Consider the following 21,580-nt stretch of genomic DNA (forward strand, 5'->3'; position numbering starts at 1 on the left):
ATGTGCTCGTTAGACCTCCAGGATGCTTACTATCACATAAAAATGCACAGATGCTCCAGGAAGTTTTTCCACTTCTGACTAGGAGCCAATCATTACCAATTTTGAGCCTACCTGTTCGTCTCTCCACAGCCCCTAGGGTGTTTACCAAAGTGATGGCGGTGGTAGCAGCTCACCTGAGGCTTCAGGGTATTCAGGTCTATCTGTACCTGGACGATTGGCTCCTCACTGTTCCCACTAGGCGTCTACTCTCCCAAACCAGGGATTATTTCCTGACTCTTGCCCTGCATTTGGGGATCACAATCAATGCATCCAAATCTCTCCGAGATCCTGTACAGGTGATAGATTACATTGCTGCCAGGATAGATACTCTTCAGTGCAAAATCTTCCTGACCTCGGAGAGAGTTCAAAACCTGAGGATGCATGTCTCCCTGATCCACCACTCTCATCTCCCAACAGCAGAATCAGTGTTGAGGGCCTTAGGCTCAATGGTGGTGACCATAACTCTTCTCCCGTGTGCCCGGTTACACATGAAAATTCTAGAGTGGGCTCTAGCTGTACAGTGGTCCCTGCTGGAACTGCCATTGGGCTATCCAATTCAACTCAGTCGAGTCTGTCGGTCGTCACTCATATGGTGGATGTGCTCTCCGGACATTTTGGAGGGACGACCCTTTGTTCCAGCCCTGGCCCAAGCCACAGTGACCACGGATGCCTCCCAGCTCAGGTGGGGGGGGGCATTGTTCGGGCAGGACAGTCCAAGGCCTGTGGTCCCCCATAGAGACCAGCTTGCACATAAATGTAATAGAGATGAGGGCAGTCATTCTAGTGTTGCAGGCCCTTCATGTCTTTCTTCCTCTGGGAACAATTGCGATTCAGTCAGACAGCATGTCACTGGTCTGGTATATCAACAAACAGGGAGGGACCAGATCTTACCCATTTTGTCGTGAGGTCATGAGAGTGTGGGAATGGGCGATATCCACCGGTCGCTTTCTCATCGTAACGCACATTCCGGGACGGTCCAATATCCTAGTGGACAGGCTAAGTCGGACCATTCTGATGCCTTATGAGTGGTCTCTGAATCTGTCAGTAGTGGAACAGATCTTCAACGAATGGGGTCAACCTTGCTGCAATCTCTTCATGTCTCCTTCCAATGTGAAGTGCAGCGAGTTTTTCGCTCTGAACCTCCTGCCGGGGGAGTCCCCCCAGAGATGGTCTAGTTCATGCTTGGCCTCCTTCTGTATGATTACCCGCCAGTACCTCTTATTCCGAGATTTCTACAGAAAGCTTGTCGACTGGGGAGCAAAGTGATTCTCATTGCCCCATTCTGGCCTCGCCAGGTATGGTTTCCCTTCCTTTGGTCTCACCTTCTGGCTCCTCCTTGGATCCTAGATCCCATTCAGGGTCTAATTTCACACCTTTCGGGGGTGCCTCATCCAAATCTGGACAGTCTGAAGCTCACAGCTTGTCTGCTCCAGTTCCCGTGATTGCTAGGACTCCTGGACTATCCTCCTCAGTTTGATCTATTTTGGTGGCTGCTCATAAATCTTCGACCAAGAAGGTTTATTGCAGCAAGTGGAAACATTTTTCCTTTTGGAGCTCTCAAAGGAGTTTAGACCCTTTCACGGCTCCTATTTCCACCATTCTTGATTTTCTAGCTGATATTTTTCAACACAGAGCTAGTTCTTCTACTGTCAAGGTTCAGTTGGCTGCCATCTCTCATTATTATGTGGGCGAGAATTCTGCCTCTTTAGCCTCTTCCAGACTGTGTAAAGCCTTTATTAAAGGCACCTTTTTGTTATGCCCTCTGGTCAAAGATCCTGTTCCCCCATGGGACCTTACTATGGTTCTTCAAGCTTTGGTTGCTCTGCCTTTCGAGCTTGCCACAACTTTTATCTTGGAAAATAGCTTTCCTGGTGGTTATTACCTCTGCCAAAAGGGTTTCAGAATTACAGGCCTTGTCCATCAAAGTTCCTTACATGATTTTTCACAAAGATAGGGTTTCCCTTCGAACCAATCCATCCTTTCTTCCTTAGGTGGTATCACCAGTTAATATCAATCAGACCATCAATTTGCCTGTGTTTTTTTCCCAATTTTACTAACAAGATGGAATACAAACTCCACCTGTTGGATGTTCATAGACAGTTACAATTTTATTTACACAGGACAAAAAATTTCCGTAAATCTGATCAATTGTTTGCATCCTTCTATAAACCCCCTTTTTGGGGAAACCTATCTCCAAGGTCACTATTGCTAGATGGATTTCTTCATGCATTCTTCAAGTCTATAAGGACAGAGGCATGTCTCCTCCAGGTCTGGTAAGAGCTCATTCCACTAGGTCCATGTCTACTTCTGCAGCCTTTTGGTCTAGAGTGTCTTTGGATGATATTTGTTCTGCAGCTACTTGGTCCTCATCTCATACATTTATTTCTCATTACAAATTGGATTTGACTTCCAGAAGGAGAGCTTCCTTTGGTTCCGTGGTGCTCCAGAATATCCTTCCATGAGGGCCTCCCAGGAATTTAGTAGCTGGGGACACTGTCCCACAGGTTGAAGACCAAATGAAGTAAACTACTTCAGATAAAGAAGTTATGTACTCACCATAATGTTCCATCTGAGTAGTTGTACTTCATTTGTCTTCAACCATCCCTCCTTCCTTCCCCCGGACCTTGGCATATGATCAGCTTACGGGCTGCTGTATAGGCTACAAGTATTTTTTCAGGTCAGGTTATCAGTATAAGGTTCAGCAAACTTGATCTGGGGAAGTACAACTACTCAGATGGAACGTTATGGTGAGTACATAACTTCTTTTTTCCAAATGGAAGAGATTTTCAGTCTGGTGCCTTGCTCATAACTAGGATCCATTTAATGTGGAGGTTCCTCTGGTTCTCTCTTATTTGTCTGCTGCATGCTGGGTTGGATTTCAGTTAAAGCTCATCTTTCAGCTGTTTCTGCTTGTTTGCCCTTGACTCCTCCTGTGGCCTCTGTGTTTGAGGTCAAACAATTTCTTAAAGGTGTCCTTCATGTTAGGCCTCCTAGGAAGCCTGTTCTTTCTTCTTGGGACCTTAAATTTTATTCTTGAAAAATTGGCTCGGCTCCTTTTAAACCTGCATCTTCAGTTCTTTGCAGCATTGTACATGGACGACTGTTCTTCTTTTGGCCCTTACTTCAGCTAGAGGGGTGTCTGAGCTTCAGGCCCTTATGGTTGTTCCTCTTTTTTAGCTTTTCATAGGGACAGGGTGTCTCTTCATATTAATCCTTCTTTTATGCCCAAGGTAGTTAATGATTTGTCACTTATCAGTCTATTAATTTGCCTACTTTTTTTCCTTCTCCACAGTCTACAAGTAAGAAAGTTCTTCATACCTTGGATTTGCATAGATATTTCAGATATTATTTGGATAAGACTAAGGCCATTTGCATGTCTGAGCAACTTTTTGTTTCTTTTCATCCTAGATCTCTAGGTTTGGCTGTTTCTAGGTAAACCATTTTTTCATGGATCTCTAAGGTCATTTTTTTGTTACTTTTTTCATGGGAAAAGTCTTTCTGTATCTGTAAAGGTCCATTCTACCAGGGTTGTGGGTTCCTCTGGTGCTTTTTCCATGCATGCACCCTCTGTGAGCAGCAACTGCAAGGTTTGAAAGCTGCTACAGGGAGAGTATAGGTGGGGGGGTTCCCAGTCTCCGACATTCAGATGATCGGTCCCTATCCTGGTTTGCTTAGCTCCCACCCTGGAAGAATGAATGGTATGGCTCTTGCGTCTTGGGAATGAATGCGTCAATTTACAGCTAAGGGATTTCGGCTGATGTAAGAATGGGGAGAACAAAAAGCAAACAAGGCTAGTCCATGACTCCAGGTGTCCAGTGGTTGGCTGCCCGGTAAACTATTCAAGCTCATCTGTATAAAATGATTTCAAGTTATTTAGTTACATTCAGCACTGCCACCTCATTGCTACCACTGCCAACTTTGTGGTGTACTGTTGAAGCATAAACTCACTAGGCTCATTGCTGTGGACACTACACTTATACTACTTTTGGTGTCTCCAATGTAGTAAACTGAGCCACCACCTATGTTTATCATTCCCACTGCTGTAGTTGCCCTTAGGCTATATGGATTATTTCTTGCTAAGGAAACAACTGTCTAGCTTCAAAAAGCTCCTGTCCGCACCCAATTCCTACATGTGTGACTTCTGATTAGTTAATCCCCAGCAGGGAAATCAGCAGACAGAGTGAAGCTTTCCCTAGTGCTTTCTTGCTCTCTCAAGAAGAAGCATCTGTTGGGCTTCACAGGAACAGCAATCAGCTAACAGCTTTTTTCTGGCAGACAAGTCCCCATTGGGGAATTCCACTTAGAAATTATTGCCCTTTTAATAGAAATAGCACCTATTTTTTTAATAAAAGTAGTATTTCCCTTTTAGGAAATGTAATATTTTTTACAATATTGGAAGTTTCTGGTCAGAGACCTCTATTTTTAGCTACAATTAACTGTTAATGTATTTGGAGCTATTTTTTAAAAAAAAAAGTATGCATTGCTTTTTCCCAAATTTTGAATTTTGTGGGACAGAAAAATGGGCAGGACCAGAACAGGAATGGAAACTGAATGAGGGGGGCTTCCAGGAATAGATCCAGGTGTAGGGCATACCTCAAATAAATCTTTTTACCTCCTTTTAAAACAGGCAACTAAACCAGGGGCCCATTAGGGATTTTGTACCACTGGTGCTCAAGTATTTGTATGGGTTACTTTCCTGTGGCATCACTTGTTCCTCTATAAAGGTTCATCTTATGGCCATTTCAGCATATCTGCCCATGGACCCTCCTCTTTCTTCTCTATTTATGGTAAAACAGTTTCTAAAAGAAGTCTTAAGCCTAAGACTTCCTCATAAACTGGTTGCTGCACCTTGGGATCTCAATTGTATACTGGAGTAATTTCACCCATTGAACCTGCATATCAAGCTGATGTAAGATTCTTGACTTATAAAACTGTATTCGTCATTGCTGTGATATCTGCAAGAAGAATATCTGAGTTGTGTATGTATTTCTTATCAAAGGCCAAAAGGGACACCTTGTGTCAAAACAGACAATTTCCAGGTGGTTTTCTTCAGATATTGTTTTTTACTGTTATTCCCACCTTAGCAAATTCACTCCAAGCAGTATCAAGGCACATTATTTTAGAGCCTTGCCTTCTTCAATGGCACACAGTGAAGGGGTGACTCTAGAAGCAGATACATGGTCCTCTGTACATACTTTTTACAAAGTGTTACAAACCAGATTCCTTTTCTAAGTCCAGTTCAAACCTTGCTGGGACCTTTCCCCAGGGCTCTTGGATCCATATCATTCCTCCCAGGTTGGATAACTTTTTGTAATCACCCTGTACTGCCTAAGGTCTACTGCAGCTGTGAGAATAATAAACATAGTACAATTGTGTAAGTTGCACTTACCCATAACAGTAGATGTTCAAATTCCTCACAGCTGGAGTGGTCCCATCCACCCACTCTCGTATATAGTTGTGATATAAAGAAAGGTTGTGCTTGTTTCTGTTTTATATATTTTATTATTATTGGTTGGTTGCTTCAGAAATGTTAGGCTCTTCTGTCATTGTATGAGTAAGAAAGTCCTGTAGAAAGCTTCACTCTGAATGCTGATTTCCCTCCTTGTGATTAGCCAATCCATAGTCAGAGTGAAAGAGTGGGTAGGAGACAGAGCTTTTTGAAGCTGGCTGTGTTTTTTTTTTTTTGCTTCCTAGGTAGGAAATAACCCATATAGCCTAAGGACAAGTGCTGCAGTGAGGAATTTGGACATCTGCTGTTATGGGTAAGTGCAATTTACACATCTGTGCTTTCCAGGAATGGCAGTCTGACATCAGCCACTCACTCCCATCCTCCTCCCCCCTGCCCTGGCTTTTCCAGTGCCCATATTTTCTCCTTTTCCTACTATGATTTCATTCCATTAATTGATTTCACTTATGCATGGTTAGACATACACCTTATTCATACTTCCATGTCTTAGAAGACAGTTTATAAAATAGTTATTTAAACATTGGTCTGATGTTGTCTTTTTCATCTGTTCCTCAACTGATGGGTTTTAGATCTGGCTTTGGTTACATCCACAGACTTTGGCTGTATAGCTTGAGCTCCTCCTCTTACCCATAATCCCCTCTTTAGGCTGGATTACCTCGGCTCTCATTTGCCAATTCAGTGATTTAGACATGGTCATCCGCAGCTTGAGTGTACGGTCGGATAAGAGACTTAATTTTTGATCTTTACTGTTAACTTTACCTTTTCCCTGCTCACTTTCCCCTTCTTGTGCTAAAAAAATGCTCTGTACTATTTGGTAAAGTGTCTGTGTTTTGTTCCTGTTGTGCTTTACAGGCCTTGTGCCCTGTGTTGGCTTTTCTCCTTTTTATTGCTATCAGTTCTTGGGCACCTGTTTATACCATTGCTGGTAGTGTCTTCCTGCATACCATAGTTGGTACAAGGTCTGCCTTTCCCTTTTTGTTCTTCTGTGAAAGATGATTGATAAGTCTATGGACTTCAAGATGTGTACTTCATGTGGACACAAAATTCCCAACTCAGATGCCCAACCTGAGTGTTTATTGTATAAGGGCTGCCCATCTTAATGCAGAGTGTGATATCTGTGTGGGGTTCAACCACCATGGGCTCATTGAGTGCCATAACAAACTTGTGCTAAGAGGACTGCTCCCTTCTACTACAACTTCTTTTGCTGGAACTCCCACTCCCCTTCTAAAAAATTATCAAAGAAGGCTAAAGGGGATTTTTCGTTAAGGCAAAGGACTCAAGGAAGTATTCCCTTAATCGTTCTCCTTCATCTGTTTCGGGCTTGGCTCCACCCTAGAAGGTGCAAAAATATTCAGATCCATCTGGCTTCTTGGATCCGAAAAGATCCAAGTCCAAGTCTGTAGTCCACCACTCAGCAAGATTACTTTGAAGCCTATTCCCTCGAGGCACCATTCATCTTTTTTACAATAGACTCCTCTAATGGTATCCAGACCACCTTCAACTTCTTCATCCCTCAGATAATCTAGGAGTCTAACTGAAGCAGATGTGGACAGAATGATGAGGAAATTCCTCAGGACCCAAATTCAATTGGGATTGTTTCCAGCTCTAGCTCCCATCAGACCAAAGAGCATACCTCCAGCTCAAATTCAACTCTTGACCCCTACTCTAATCCATCCTGTGGTTTTAGAGCACTCAGACTCAAGAAATCCAAGTTTGTCTTGTTGGATCCGAAGGTTTGGCCTTCATCAAGTCTGTGATACAGTTGGCTCTGACTTTGGAGTAAACAGTGTGACCTTGGAGCCGTAGCATCGGCACTGAATCTAGGGGTATTGAGTTCGACTCCAATGCTCTTGGAGCCACCCCTACCTTTTGGGGCCTCAGTGCTAGCCAGCTTGGCTCTGACTTCTGCATCAAGGCATCCTGGACAGGTGGCTTCAGCTCCTACAAGGCCATCTCTGGTTCCCCCATGGCTTCTGCCTTTGAGATAGTGGAAAGAGCTTTCTCCAGCTCCATGGATAAGACAGCCTTTTCTTCTTGGGTCCACCCCCCTCCTCAACTATTTGCTTTGGACACTGAGTCTCTTCATCCTGTCCCATCACGGCAGCCGGCACGGGCAAGCTGGGAGACAGTCCTCATCCAGAACTCTGCTCACATTTCTGAGTCCTTCCAAGAGCTTCCCACTGTGCTGCAAACTCTTCTCCTCCTTTCTCCTCCCTTCAGTGCCAAGTGCAGAAGGTATTTCTCCCCAATATCCCCAGAGGAGGAGTCACCAAGATACTTTCTGGTTCATGATTGGCCTTGGTCTTCTTTATGCCTTTCCTCCCTCTCCTCTCATTCCTAATTTTTTCAGAAAGTGTTTCCGTGGAAGAGCAAAGTAACTCTTATTGCCCCATTCTGGCCTCAGCAAGTGTGGTTTCCCTTCTTGTGGCCTCGCCTAGTATACCCTCCCTGGATGTTGGATCCATCTCCGGATCATTATGTCTCATCCATCAGGGATAACTCATTCTGACATTTGGGCCCTCAAGTTAACTGCATGGCTTCTCTACTTCCAGTGATGGCTAGATAGTCCAGACTTTCTTCTCCAGTTTGACATATCCTCACATCCTCTCAGAAGGACCCTACTAGGAAGATTTACAAGTGCAAATGGAAGAGCTTTTCTCTTTGGGCTCATCAAAGACAACTAGACCCATTTTCAACACCTGTTCTATCTCTCTTTGGTTTTCATGCCTCTGTTTTCAGTAGTAGAGCTAGTTATTCCGCTGATAAAGGTCCAACTTGCAGCTATCTCTGATTTTCACATAGAAGAAAACCATTCATCCTTGGCATCATCAAGATTATGTAAAGCCTTTCTTAAAGGTAGCTTCTTGTTCTGACCACCAATTAAGGATACCACTTCTCCATGGGATTTAATAATACTTCCTCAAACTTTGACTCAGTCCCCCTTTGAGATGCCTGCCAAGATGAACTTAAAGTTTTTTTTCTTGGAGAACAATATTTTTGGTTGCAATCAGCCAGATGGGTACCAGAACTCCAGGCCACCATATCTGATCTTTTACAAGGACAAGGTGTCCATCCATACTAATCTTTCTTTTCTACCTAAAATGGCTTTAGAAACGGCTGTAAATCAGTCCATCAACCTTCCTGTTTTCTTTCTAAAATTTTCTAGCAAAGGAGAATACATGCTGCCCCTATTGGATGTTCATAAGCAGCTTAGATTCCATTTCCACAGAATTAAAGCTTTCAGAAAATCAGACCAGCTATTTGATTCTTTTTCCAAACCTAAATTGGGCAAGTCAGTCTCAAAGGTAACTTTGGCCAGATGTCTCCTTGGTTGCATTTCATTTGTCTATATGAAGAAAGGGTTGACATTACCTAAACCTCCTAAAGCTCATTTCACCAGATCTGTGGCCACATCCTCCACTTTCTGTTCCAGAGCTTCCATAGATGTCATTTGTGCAGCTGCAACTTTATCTAATACTCATACTTTTATTGCTCATTACAAATTGGACCTTTTGTCTAGGAATAGGGCAGCATTTGGCTCCACTGTACTTTGGAATATCCTTCCTTAAGGACCACCCTGGGGTGTTTTAGCTGAGGACTTTGCCCCATCACTTGAGGAATGGACAAAAAAGACTACCTCAGGTATGAACGCAATGTAGTCGCTGTCATGATGCATCTGTGTTGTCTGTTTTCATACTTTCTCAACCTCTCCCTTCCAACCCCCTTCCTACTTGGAAAATGTTCATATGGACACCTAATATGTCCTGAGGAGTGTTTTCCTACCTGCCTTTCCAATGAATTCCAGCCGTTTTCTTCCTAGTCTACCTGGAATTTGATTTACGATTGCACTGCATTCTTGCCGACTTTTTTGTTGTGGTGTAGGATAATAGGCAGTTTAGAGGGCAAACTCAGTCTGAGGCAATCCAGACTAAAGAGAGGATTATAGGTAAGAGGAAGAGCTCAAGATATGAAGCCATAGTGTGTGGAAGTAACCAAAGCTGGATCCGAGGTCAGATCAGAGACCCATTGAGCGAGGAGGGATGAAAACAGACAATACAGTTGCATCATCGCAGTGAGTACATAACTTTCATGTGTTAGATGTAGCAAAGCTCATACCAGAATTTCAGGATCTGCATAGCTGAAATGTATAATACCAAATGTTTCAAATAACATTAATTAAAAAAAATGTAATTAGTCCATATAGTGCAGTGTTTATAATCTTTTGGAAGATGAGGTTATGGATGTGGAGTCCTATCCTCCATAAATCCCACCGTTGGAGGATGTTTTTTAAGAAGCTTGTAATTCTCCTCTGCTCATTGAGGTTCTGCCTAAAATAATGTTTAAGAAATTCAGGGTATCTTCTGCCATGCCTGGACTCCAAGCCCCCTTGTCTGCAGGTCCTGCTTTGGTGTCCTCAATAACTTCTAATAAAAGGATTTTGTCTTTTTCAAATCCTGTTCCTTCAGATAAACTAAACAAAAGCTAGAACCTCAGTGAAAGAAGCTAGCTCACTCCAGCATGGTGGCTTTCAAAGGGTTTAACTACCAGTGTTTTATGGGGAAGTTTGTGCTGAGATGAACGTATAGCTTAGATGAGTTTGTTGCATCATTATTACCTGATGCAAAAGGTCTATGTCAAAGTTATTGTGGCCATTGTTTCCCATGTGTCAAAGCATGCTTTAAAGAGTACCTTGGAGGGTAATGATTCTATTGCTAGAAATGCAACATCATTAATGATGATGAGGAGGTGGTATGCTTGGTTGCATAGCCAAAACTTTTATGTTGAGTTAAACAAGGAGATTTTGATTGCTCTACTTGAGTCTGATTGTATGTTAGGTACAGCAGCTAATCAGATCCTTAAAAACTCAGATGATAGAGGAAAATTCATGCAAGGGGTGTTAAAAATGTTTCATATTCCCAAATTACCTTCCTTTAAGCAGGATAAATACCAGTGGCCTTCAAAACATAAGTCCCAGCCAACAGAAACCAAAGCAATAAAAGGAAACAGCAGGATGAGAGCCCTGTCAAGTCTAACAAGAGGGTTCCTTTCTCAAAAAGGATAAATCCCTCTTCTGATTTATGACTGTGCTGAAGCATGACATCTGTCTTTCTCAAGCCCCTCCTCTGGTTTCCATTTCTGTAAAGTTAGCTCTCAAAAAGGTGGCCTGGCTGTCAGTGGTTTTTGACAAATGGATAGCCAACGTTGTTGACAGGGGTTACAGATGGCAGTGGAAAGAACATCCACCTCCATTAAAAGGTGTTCCCCTCATCTGCTGGACCCAACTTTGTTATTCACTTCTATTTTCTGGCAAATGCTGGACTTTGAGGGTCAGAGAACTGGTCTCTCCTTTAGAAACCATGAGAGGTTTCTGCTCAAGAATTGTCATGATCCCCAAAAAATAGCTGTCACTGAGACTGGTGTTGGACTTTTACTTTCTGAATACATTTGTTGAAGTCCCCAAGTTCAAGATGCTCACCCTGCAGACACTGCTTTCCCAGTTGATGGACCACTGCTTCATGGTGACCCTGGGCTTGAAGTATGTATATCATCAGATCCCATTGCTTGTTGCATTAGGTGATTTCTGAGATTTGTTGTGTCTGGCTCTCAATATCAGTTTTCTCTACTGCCCTTTGGGGTATTTGCTGCACCTGGAGTGTTTATGAAATGCTTTGTCCCGATAGTGACCCACAATCTGACTCTGGGCACCCACATTTTTCCTTACTTGCACGACTGGCTGATCTGTGCAGAGTCTGTGTCCAGGTGTTTGCATTCACAAGTAAAGGTCTCAGTCTTAGTCTTCCAGCTAGAGTTCAAGTTGAAACTCCAGAAATCATGTCTGACATCCTTGCAAAGACTAGTCTTTCTGGGGTGCCTAATCAGTTTCCACAAGAAAATGGTCTTTCCTCTAGAAAACAAGATCATGTCTTACCAGACAGTGTTTCTGGAATTCTCCAAGAGGAATATTGCCTCGGCAAGAGAATTCCTAAAAATTCTTTGGCTGCTGGCTTCCATGGTTGTCATGATACCAGTGGCCTGTCTTCACATAAGAAAAGTTTAGTGGCATGTCCAAAAATGTTGGACCCAGCACCGGTATTCCCTGGAATCCCAGTTGCTGCTGCTGCCCTTCATCGTGCAAGATGTACAGTGGTGGAGAGATCCGTGGAGTATTAATCCAGGACATCCTTTCTCCTCTCTGGTGCCAGTGGAGTCTGTCCAGACAAATTCATCTAACTTTGGTTGGGAAGCTGTGTCAATGAGGATGCCAGTGCATAACACTTGGGGGCCCAAGGATGCACAGAAACATATTAGTATGAAGGAGATGTTGTTAGTGTTTCATGCCTTGAAAATCCTTCACCACCAGTGGACTCTCCAGGTCCTTATTTGGTTACAAGCAACACCACAGTGGCATGGTACCTCAACAAACAAGGGAATACAAGGTCATTCATTCTCTGCTGGTTATCAACAAGGTACATTACTCTCCATAAAATTTTTCTGAACATTGTAACACATGGATAAGAAAAAAAAGTATGCAGTATGCTTGGTTTTGTCAGATTTCTGGTATACTACAATCCTTTTGATTGTATCTTTATTTACTACTATGTTTCATATATCTAGTTGCATAACAGTGCCAAACATGCACTTGCAGAAACTCCTCAAGCTGTTTAACTTATGTTTAGCTACTGACATTGTCCCTGATGTGTCCTGCACTGCAGTGGTGATGTCTCTTGATATGGGTGGCCTTATAAGTCTCATCTAGAAATCTATGAGGTCTATCATAACTAACCACATAAACTGTAATATCAAGACTCCTTTTTGACTTGACTCCCTCCCCTTACAGTTTGGCTTTGCGAAGGGTAGGTCCTTTCTAGTTAATCTGGTAAACTTCTTCAAAATAATTCCAGAGGCTGTAGATGGTTGCCATGGAGGTGTATCTTGACCTGGTGAACATCTTCAACACCATTCCCAGTGCTGGCATCATACAAAAGCTAATTACTTTAAAAATTGACCCATATGTAATAAGATGGACAACTAACTGGCTGAAAGACTGAGCCCACAAAGTGTGAGTTGCAGATTCCTCATTAGTAAGTATGAAAGTGACCAGTGGTATCTCTCAGGGCTCACTGCTGGGACCTCTTTTTTCTGGTATTTATTTCTCAGATCACTAAGTGGAAAGGCAATACCTCTTGCACTTAAACTTTGTAGATGACTGCAAACTGAAGGTTGTTATTAAGTTACCTGGGATACCCAAACTCACCTGAATAACTCTCCCTAGTAAACCCATGATGTACTAAAAATTAGCTCAAACTCAATGCTAAAAAGTGCAATGCCATTTTGATGACAACCTTTCCCCACTACAAAAGGAAAATTATGTCAGGGACTTAGAAACTTGGGCTGATAGCTCCTTCTCATTTAACCATCGTGTGACAACTGTTGTCAGAAAATAATTTTATTTAGTCCCACCTAATTGCCACAGGAATATCATCACAGTCTAAAGAGGCAATCACTCCCTTATACTCAACATTGATAAGACCAGTTATTAAATACAATACCCCCCTTTGGGATGTATCTCACTAAAAATATCAAACAATCAGAAAGACCCCAAAGGCTCCTAACCAGTAAAATCACAGGCCTATAGTCCCTGAATTACCAAGAGAGGCTGGAAACTCAATTTGTTTATCGCTTTACAGACTTTTGAGGGGAGTTATGTCTTGCTTACTGCACCACTAGAGACCCAGTTATCTTGGACCTCCTGTTTCTCCACAAGTCCAATATTTTCATCAATATTAGAACCAGGGACCTAAATCTTCACCAACAGATAAATACAGCACAGTTTAGAGGCATGCTTATAAGTCAGCACCTCCCAATCCTTTGGAATAAACTTCCCCTACATGTTAAGCAGTGCAGTTCCCTATCTTACTTTAAGTATAAACTAGTGACTGGATAGGTATCTACAAATTTACTCTAGATTGTACTTGTATGGCCCTCCTGGAGAAAGGATGTGATACTTGAGGGAGAGTACTGGCAAGGCATGAGTGGTCATAACATTCGTTGACCTTAAAATGTCTATGAATCAAAACTGTTTTATGGCTTACTGGCATAGCTTGTCAGGGCATTCCTACCAACACTAATAATGATCCTGATCAGCATAAAGTAAGTATAAGTGAATGAATGAATGAATGAATGAATGAATGAATGAATAATTAAATACAGCAAAATTAATTACTACATTATGTCAGCTTCAGTGAAATGTACCTCTTTGAAAAATGTTGCCTAAAACAGGCTATTAGAAGGGAGAGCAAAAGCCTAACCTGGTACTCAATGACTGGAAGGCAATAAATATGCAAGTATGCACCAATTTATGGAAATTAAATTTTACTTGTAAAACATATCTCTCAACTGTACGAAGTATGCACAAAGCATGTACATGAATTTAATGTCTTATACTTTTGTAAAGTGTTGTCTTTACTGCTACTGATCCTAGGTTTTGTCTGAAAAGGGTCAATAGACCAGCCCACTTACGTGCTAAGCAAACAACAATCAATAAACAAACAAATTGTCCAGAATTTTGTAGAACATCCCTGATTTTGTCTCTTGGTTTTGCACTGTCCCTCATAAAATATTTGATTTTCTGGAATCAACTCTCCAGGACTTGGCAGAATGTTCAGATTATTTCCAAATGCTTCTAGTCTGTTCCTTATAAAATTTGTAGTTTTCTAGGAAATGGAGGATTATTCTTACTAAATAATGAGACTTTTGAGTTTGAGACTTCATATCTGTCAAAAAATGCACACCAGTGCAAAACCTGCTATTCTAGTAGCTTTCTAAGTTTATAAGACCAATATTGAAACCTGTCTATGATTTTGGCCCTTTATCCCCCCATTTTTGTTTTTTTTTCAATAAACATCTTTATTAAATTATCACTTATGACATAGGCAATCTTACATTTATATAAATGAAAAACAAAAATTGGCACCACTTTAGTTGCAAACATACATCACAGACACCACTGAAACAGCTGTAGTTGCAAACATACATGACTTATAATCTATCCACTCATTGTCAGTTAAGCATTATATGGCTCATTCAAATCCAGCCTCTTAAACATCATTCCTTCTCTGCATATATCGTTCCCACAATTCCCATTTTTTATATGTAGTTTGCTGTTTTCCTTTATTAAAGATCTCAATTCCAGTTGTTTTATCTCTGTTGGTCTATTCACTACTTCTAGTAAAGTTGGTCTAGACTTTGATTTCCATTTTCTAGTAAGTGTTTTTTTGGCAGCCACCATAATTAGACTCAGCAAGGCTTTACTATGTCTAGGCAATTCCAATTCTGTATCGTAGCTCAGAAAAGTCATCTCCCCAGTCAACCCAGCATCTCTGACAGAGCAGTCCCCATGGAATCCCTAAAGTCTGCCAGCTTATTACACTCCCAAAAAATATGTTCCCAGCCATCTCTTTCTTGCCCATCACACTTCCAACATTTGCTATCTACCTGAGGAAAAATATTTTGGAGTATACTTGGGGTATAAAACTATACCTTTGCAAACACTTCCAGGCAAAGAGCCTAAATCTTCTAGACTTTGTTGCATATTTGGGAGAAATGCATATATTCCCCATTGTTTGCCTGGGAATTGCTTATCCAATCTTTCTTCCCAATCCCATCTGTGCTCCTCTGATTGATTTTTTTATAATTATCGTGCAATATTTTATATGCTCTATTAATTATTTCTTTTTTAACAGCAGCTTCTGTTCTAGATTCTGTTAAAAGCTCTAGTAGTGCTGGTCTTTCATTTAGGACCCCCCCCCTATTTCTTTTTCTTTGCCTATACTCTGATATCATTCCTTGATAGGGAAGGCAATCTGTAACCTGCAGTCCAAATAAATTCTTGGCCTCTCCCCATTCTATTAACTTTCCCTTTCTAGTTATTTGCTCCCAATACCTTGGTTCCTTTGCCAGTTTTCTCCAATAAATTCCGGCCCCCTCTTGCCTATCATCTGTGCCCCTAACCACAGTCATCCCTATCAGAAGAATCTCTTTTCTCCACTCCCTGCTATTTTATGAATATAATACTCTGTATGATTTTTACTGTTCTTAAGAATCTGCATCCAAAATCCCAATCTCTCCTTATTTATTGAGCTTACAGCCTGTATCCCCCCACACACACACATTTTTGGCTTTGTCCAGAATTCTTAAGCAAAAGTTGAGAGGTATGCGGAGGATTACAGTCAGTAATGGCACATATTAAAGTTTCATACTTCTATTGTTAAGAAAAAGCATGTTGATATGAAACCAGTTCTGTTAAAATTTTAAATGAATAAGTAATACTTAAAAATTGTCCCAAGTTTTAAGCCTTTATTCTCTGTTATTTTTAGCGGTATCCAAAGCTCTTGATGAAGGAAGTTGATCAGTATGCCTTAGAAACACTCACATGGGCATTTTTTGTGGTAACTGCAAGCTTGAGCATCAGGGAGAATATTATTTATTACTTAAATCATCTTTTTCCTGCTCTCTGAGCTTGCAGTTTCCTCGGAAACACCAATGCAAATGATTCCATGTAATTGTTTCTGTGGTGGCAGTTTCATTGCACATTGGTCAGCTGTTGAAAGTGAGGGTGGTCAGCTGTTGAAAGTGGGGGTAGCCACCCTGTGGTTCCAGCACCCATGTTTCCTTTCTTGGGGCAGTAAAATTCTGAAGATTTACTTCACTCTTGTTGCTTATATACTCTCCTAAAAGGGTCCACCATATAATCAGCCAGACTGAGTGAGAGAGAGGAGAAGTTAGAAATTTGGAAAGCTGGATAGGTGCTATGTCCTTGGCAAGATACTACACGTAGGCTCTGCAGCACTAATTATTTGAGCATCTAGTGTTATGGCTAAGAAGGACTTACACAACTGTAGTCTATGTTCTCTTTTTCTACTCAAAGTTTCATCTTCCTATTGTGTTTTTTTAAAGTTAGGTGACTTACTTGTAAGTCTAGTATTTCAGGAATACTTTCTTCAGTAACTTAACTCGGGATGAAAGATGTAGCTTCTGTCCCTGAAATACAAACACAGCACTGCAACTTTTTCAATGCCTTCCCCTGCAAAAGGCAATTGTAAACAAAAGTCTTCTTTTACTTTAGTTTTTCTGCTGTACATACAGACCTTTTTAGTGCTCTCTTTTTGTGTATGTTGCATTCCCTCCATATTTGTCCGTGTGTTGGGGGGGTACCATAGTCTCATTTTCTTTTTCTTCCGTGTTGCCACCTCACTACAAAGGGTATGTGAAACAACATTTATGTTCACCCTTACTTTTTTATTGCTCCACAGATTCCTGCTGCATTGAGGCCTCCTTTATTTCCATTCTGTGCTTTACACTAGTATATTTAAGCTCTGGACTCTGTACATCTGCTTATCTCACTTCATCCATTCACTTTGTTCTGAGGGTCTGCACTCAAGTGCCTGTGTTTTTCTGTTTTTGTGTCAGTTTCTGGGTTAATGCTTCTTGTAAGTCTCTCTGTTGGCTTCTGTCTTGTATTGATATTTACTTCAGTATTCCCTATCAACTTATCTTCATTTCCTATATTGACATCTCTTACAGTTTTGCATTTCTTTTGCTGCATCCTTAAGGTACACTGCTGATAACTCACAGGATTATTTCCACCGTTAACCACAACCAAATGTTGGCCTCTTTTCTAGATTTATACCAACTCCATTCTCCAGGTTTTGATTTTGTGTGTGTGTGTGTGTGTGTGTGTGTGTGTGTGTGTGTGTGTGTGTGTGTGTGTGTGTGTGTGTGTGTGTGTGTGTGTGTGTGTTTGTGTGTGTGTGTGTGTGTGTGTGTGTGAGAGAGAGAGACATCCTTGCTCACCTTCCCATTCTAATATTGAATGCATGGATCAGTTTGTCACATTGTATATTGATTTTCCTTCTCCCACGTTTCCACAATGCTTTAAAATTGGCAAAATCTTTTTCTAATATTGTATCACGAGTCAAATTCACAGAATGTTAGAATTTTCCTAGAAGAGTGTGAATTTCTACCCGTGCACAGGTGTCTCCTTTTCTTTCACCTGAATGCATACTACCTCAACTTTTTGGTTGTTACTGATCACACACCAGGAAACCCTTGACAAGGAAAACCATGCTTCTAGAGTAAAGCAGGACCTGAACTTATTTCTTTTGTAAAATACAGTGCATTTCACCACCTACAGTGACATAAAGTAGATTCAGTTATTTTATTTATAGTCTTTTCACATTCCATAGGGGCAACATTATTTAAAGCATGCATTTCAATTTTTACAGCACTGTTAGTGGCATTCATTTCAGTACAGAGCTTAGGAATATGACCACCCTCTCCATATTTATAAAAAATTAAGAAGTTACATGCTGATTTTAGTTTAATAAAATAAGGTATATTCCGTACTCTAGTTGTATCCTTAGAAACAGATAATTAATTTTTAAACATAAGCATTCTACAAAAGTTACTATCCTATCATAGTCCTTAGGATCACTTTGCAGTACTCATTTTCATATCTTACTACACATCTGTCCATTGCTAAAATTTTCAATATTTCTTTTTACTATGGATATCAGGTTTAAGCCAAAGCTTTAAGACTTACATCTGTGCACTTGCCTGTATATCAATATTGAAAGGCCATTTCTGAGATTGTACTACTTGCAACACTGGTTTTATACCAGCCCTAATTAAAAGTTCTTTCTTATGTTTATATAGCTTAAGCTATGGATCTCATCTGTTATGTTGCATATGCATTTTAATGCCTCTGCTGTCAGCTGGGATGACAGGAGTCTTACCCATTCTGCTCATATACTCAGTTTTGTATGGTAGCTTATGTCTCAAATGTCACTAAATAAGATTCCAGGTTATCAACTTTAGTTAAGTTATTCGCATGTGTCATGGTCTTGGAACTGGTAGCTATGTTGGCCAGTACAATCAGCTGCAGCTGCACCAGCTTTTGTTCAGTCCTCACCTACAATTCCACAGTTTTCCCAAACTCCTCCATTGCAGCAGACATCAACTAGCCATGCCATGAACACAATAGTACAATAAGGAATTTATAGCCCAAAATGTAGTTTGCACTTGGTAGAATAAGGGAACTATAGTGTGGCAATTTTCATGCCAAACTGTGCCCATGCACAAATCACCAGTTTAAGTCCAAAGCTGCTTGCCTCTCCAGGCCTAACTTCCAATTCAGGAATTTCCACAAGTATAATGCACAGGTAGCCGAACAAGGTTCTCATTCCATGTTGTAAGAGTCTTCCTTCACATGCTCCTTCAATTAGTAACTCATTTCCTAGTTTGTTGCATTTGGATAACCTCTTTGTATAAAGTATTAATTGACACTTAAGATTGTGATAACTATTTAACTAATACATTGTTCCCTAGCTACCTGTGTCTGAAAATATTCCAACATACTGTAACACACATTTAAAAAAGTACATTGCCCCTTTTTAAGAACCAAATGTTACACAGTATAAATAATGAATGTATCAGTGTACCCTGTTAAATTTAACTATAAAGTTCTGTGTTATTTTCTTTTATATGTTATGTCTTATTGTTGAATTACTGTAAGTGACTGAAAGAGGGTCGATATGGTTTAGTTCACTTACTTGTAAAATTAAATAAAACAGCTGCACACACAGGTTCAAGTGCATACATTTAAAACTTGACAATATGAACAGTAGTTATAAAAGCATGCCGAAACATGACTTTGTTTGGGGGCATACATTTATTTATGTGTTTAGGTAGTTAGGTATTTAGGTAATTAGTTAACCAGGTAAAGCAGCTAGTCCAAAGACAGCGATGAATATTACATTTAGCAACATCTCAACAAATGCAATAGCACAAAGTGACATTTTTCGACTTTGCCATAAGGTGATGGTGTCTACAATTACACACAGCATTGATACCAAAGTACTGTAATATATGGATTACAATTACATACAGCATTAATGTTCAGTTTGAGTCTGTAAATTATGCTCATATCATCAGTAATAATACAGATATTACATGGAATTTGAAAAATAAATCAGTATGTCTTATGTAAGGCACTCTTGTGTTAAATATTTGAGAACATAGTTGCAGTAGAAGTTGGAAAATTACTGCATTGACTGCATTTTCTGTAAGATTTACATATATACACATATGCTATTGGATATGCAGGTTAGAGTGTCTGAGTTACAGATGAAGACTTGCAGCAATTTATACTTTCATATCTTACCTCTGGAGACTACTTTTGTAACTAGTGGCATTAACTTATACCAGTTTCCATCACTGGTCTTAGCGGCCACTTTTTCAGAATAATAGTGTCAACGTCTCTCTCCAAGCTGTTGTACTTAAGGGACATATGTATGCACAGTGTAACAGAAATCCTTCATGGACTATTTTCAGCCAAGACCTTGACTACAAGGGCAAAGGTAAGTGGAGTACAGATCAGCCAGTCAGACAGAGGGCCTGATTCCAGAATGCATGCTGTCAATGTAAGCCTGCTTTATAGATAGGCCTTACACCAGAGTAAGTCACTTACACCTAGAGCAAGCCTTTTGTAATTATCCCAGAATGTTTTAAAGAGTTAAGATGAAACTGGAATATCTGGAAGCAAAACATGCAGATAAGGGGAGAACATGAAAGCGATGCAAAGACTGTGACCAGAGGTCAGAACCGAGCTCCATACCATGAGCTGTTTGATGGAAACCTTAACCAATGAGCTCCTATGTATGATGCCCCCTGACTTTGATTATTTAGGTGGCGGACCCTTCTGTAAGCAACAAGGCAAGACCAGCTGCAAAATGACCAAAGGAAATGGATGTAAAATACAGTATGTTATTTACTGCTAGAGGACCTTCTTGAAGACGAATTGATATGGCAGATGCCTCATGTTAACTGCATTTTGCTGGCCTGTGAGCTGTGAAACATGGTGGGAATGCATCACACTGATACATTTGCAGATAAAAATCTGTACTGCTGTGATGTAAAACTGCAGTCTTTGTCATTCATTAAGTTTAATGCATTTACATAAGTTATTTTGAAACAAAGTATGAATATAACATAAACAATGGGCATACCTGATAAACATATTCTACTGTTGTGCTGTAATTCTACAAATGATTATCTTAATATTTAACATAAACTGTTTCTGATGGTTATTGTTAACTGTACATTGAACAAGCTGTTTGACTTGGCTGTTTTTTTATCTGTTTCCATAAAGGATTGTTTTGATAAAGAATGCTGAAACTTGACTGGAAAAAAAAAGACTGATAAATTTGTTTCTGGATTTTTTTCTCTGTGTTATCCTGTTGGTTTACACTTGTACATTCATGTACCCATAGGGCAAAGAGCTTGGACCACTGGAGATGCAGATAAAAGCCTTCACAAAACAGGTGGAGGAGCGCAGTACTGAAATAATGGAGCTGCAGCAGTACTGGCTACGACTACAGAATGATTTGGTCAAGCTAACGCGCGAAAGAGAAGAGCAGGCCACATCTGTGGAGATGTTAAAGAAGCAGCTAACCATACTTCAGCAGAAGAAGATTCGCACTGAAAGTAAGTAACTGTGCCTTCATTATGCAGCATCTTGGTGATATAACACAAGTCCTTCTCTAGAAATATCCATGTAATAGTTTAACATATATAAATAGGGATGCAGTCAGCACTAAGATTATCAAAACTGAATTAGTCTGGTCCCTGCTTAAATTTAGCATAGATACGTATTGTGGACTGCACCATATACATTGTACCATATGTACCATATGTATTATTCTGGTCTTAAATGTAAATTTGTGTAATCTATATGTGAGATGTTAGCCAAATCTTCTAGATCTGAAGTTTTGTTATGTAGCTGCATTTAATGTGAAAAGGTAAGTGGGACAAGTAAATAATTGTCAGAACTTATAAAAATTTTAATTCAGAAGTTAAGCTCCTTAGTGAGTAAATACTTTCTGGGTGAATCATTTTATAAAAATGAATGATTACATTTGATTTTTGTGAACTTGTACAAATTGTGGACTGGATATTGTTAAAGAATCTTTTAAACTGAGCCTAATGAATCTGATAAATATCTGTGAATCCTTTGGT

At 40.3% G+C, this 21,580-nt stretch overlaps 1 protein-coding gene across 1 annotated transcript in view; it reads left to right on the forward strand.

Annotated features, from left to right (window-relative positions):
• The window catches only part of CCDC40 (coiled-coil domain containing 40), a 1,637,270-nt gene that overhangs the window by 1,239,328 nt on the left and 376,362 nt on the right, over positions 1-21,580 (forward strand). Inside the window, exon 13 of the mRNA XM_044068074.1 lies at positions 20,836-21,049. Coding sequence (XP_043924009.1) covers positions 20,836-21,049 — 214 coding nt within the window. The remainder of the gene's footprint in view (positions 1-20,835; positions 21,050-21,580) is intronic.

Source organism: Protopterus annectens, chromosome 4.part0, assembly GCF_019279795.1.
Source record: "Protopterus annectens isolate FY-2018-M chromosome 4.part0, PAN1.0, whole genome shotgun sequence".
Lineage (NCBI taxonomy): Eukaryota > Metazoa > Chordata > Ceratodontiformes > Protopteridae > Protopterus > Protopterus annectens.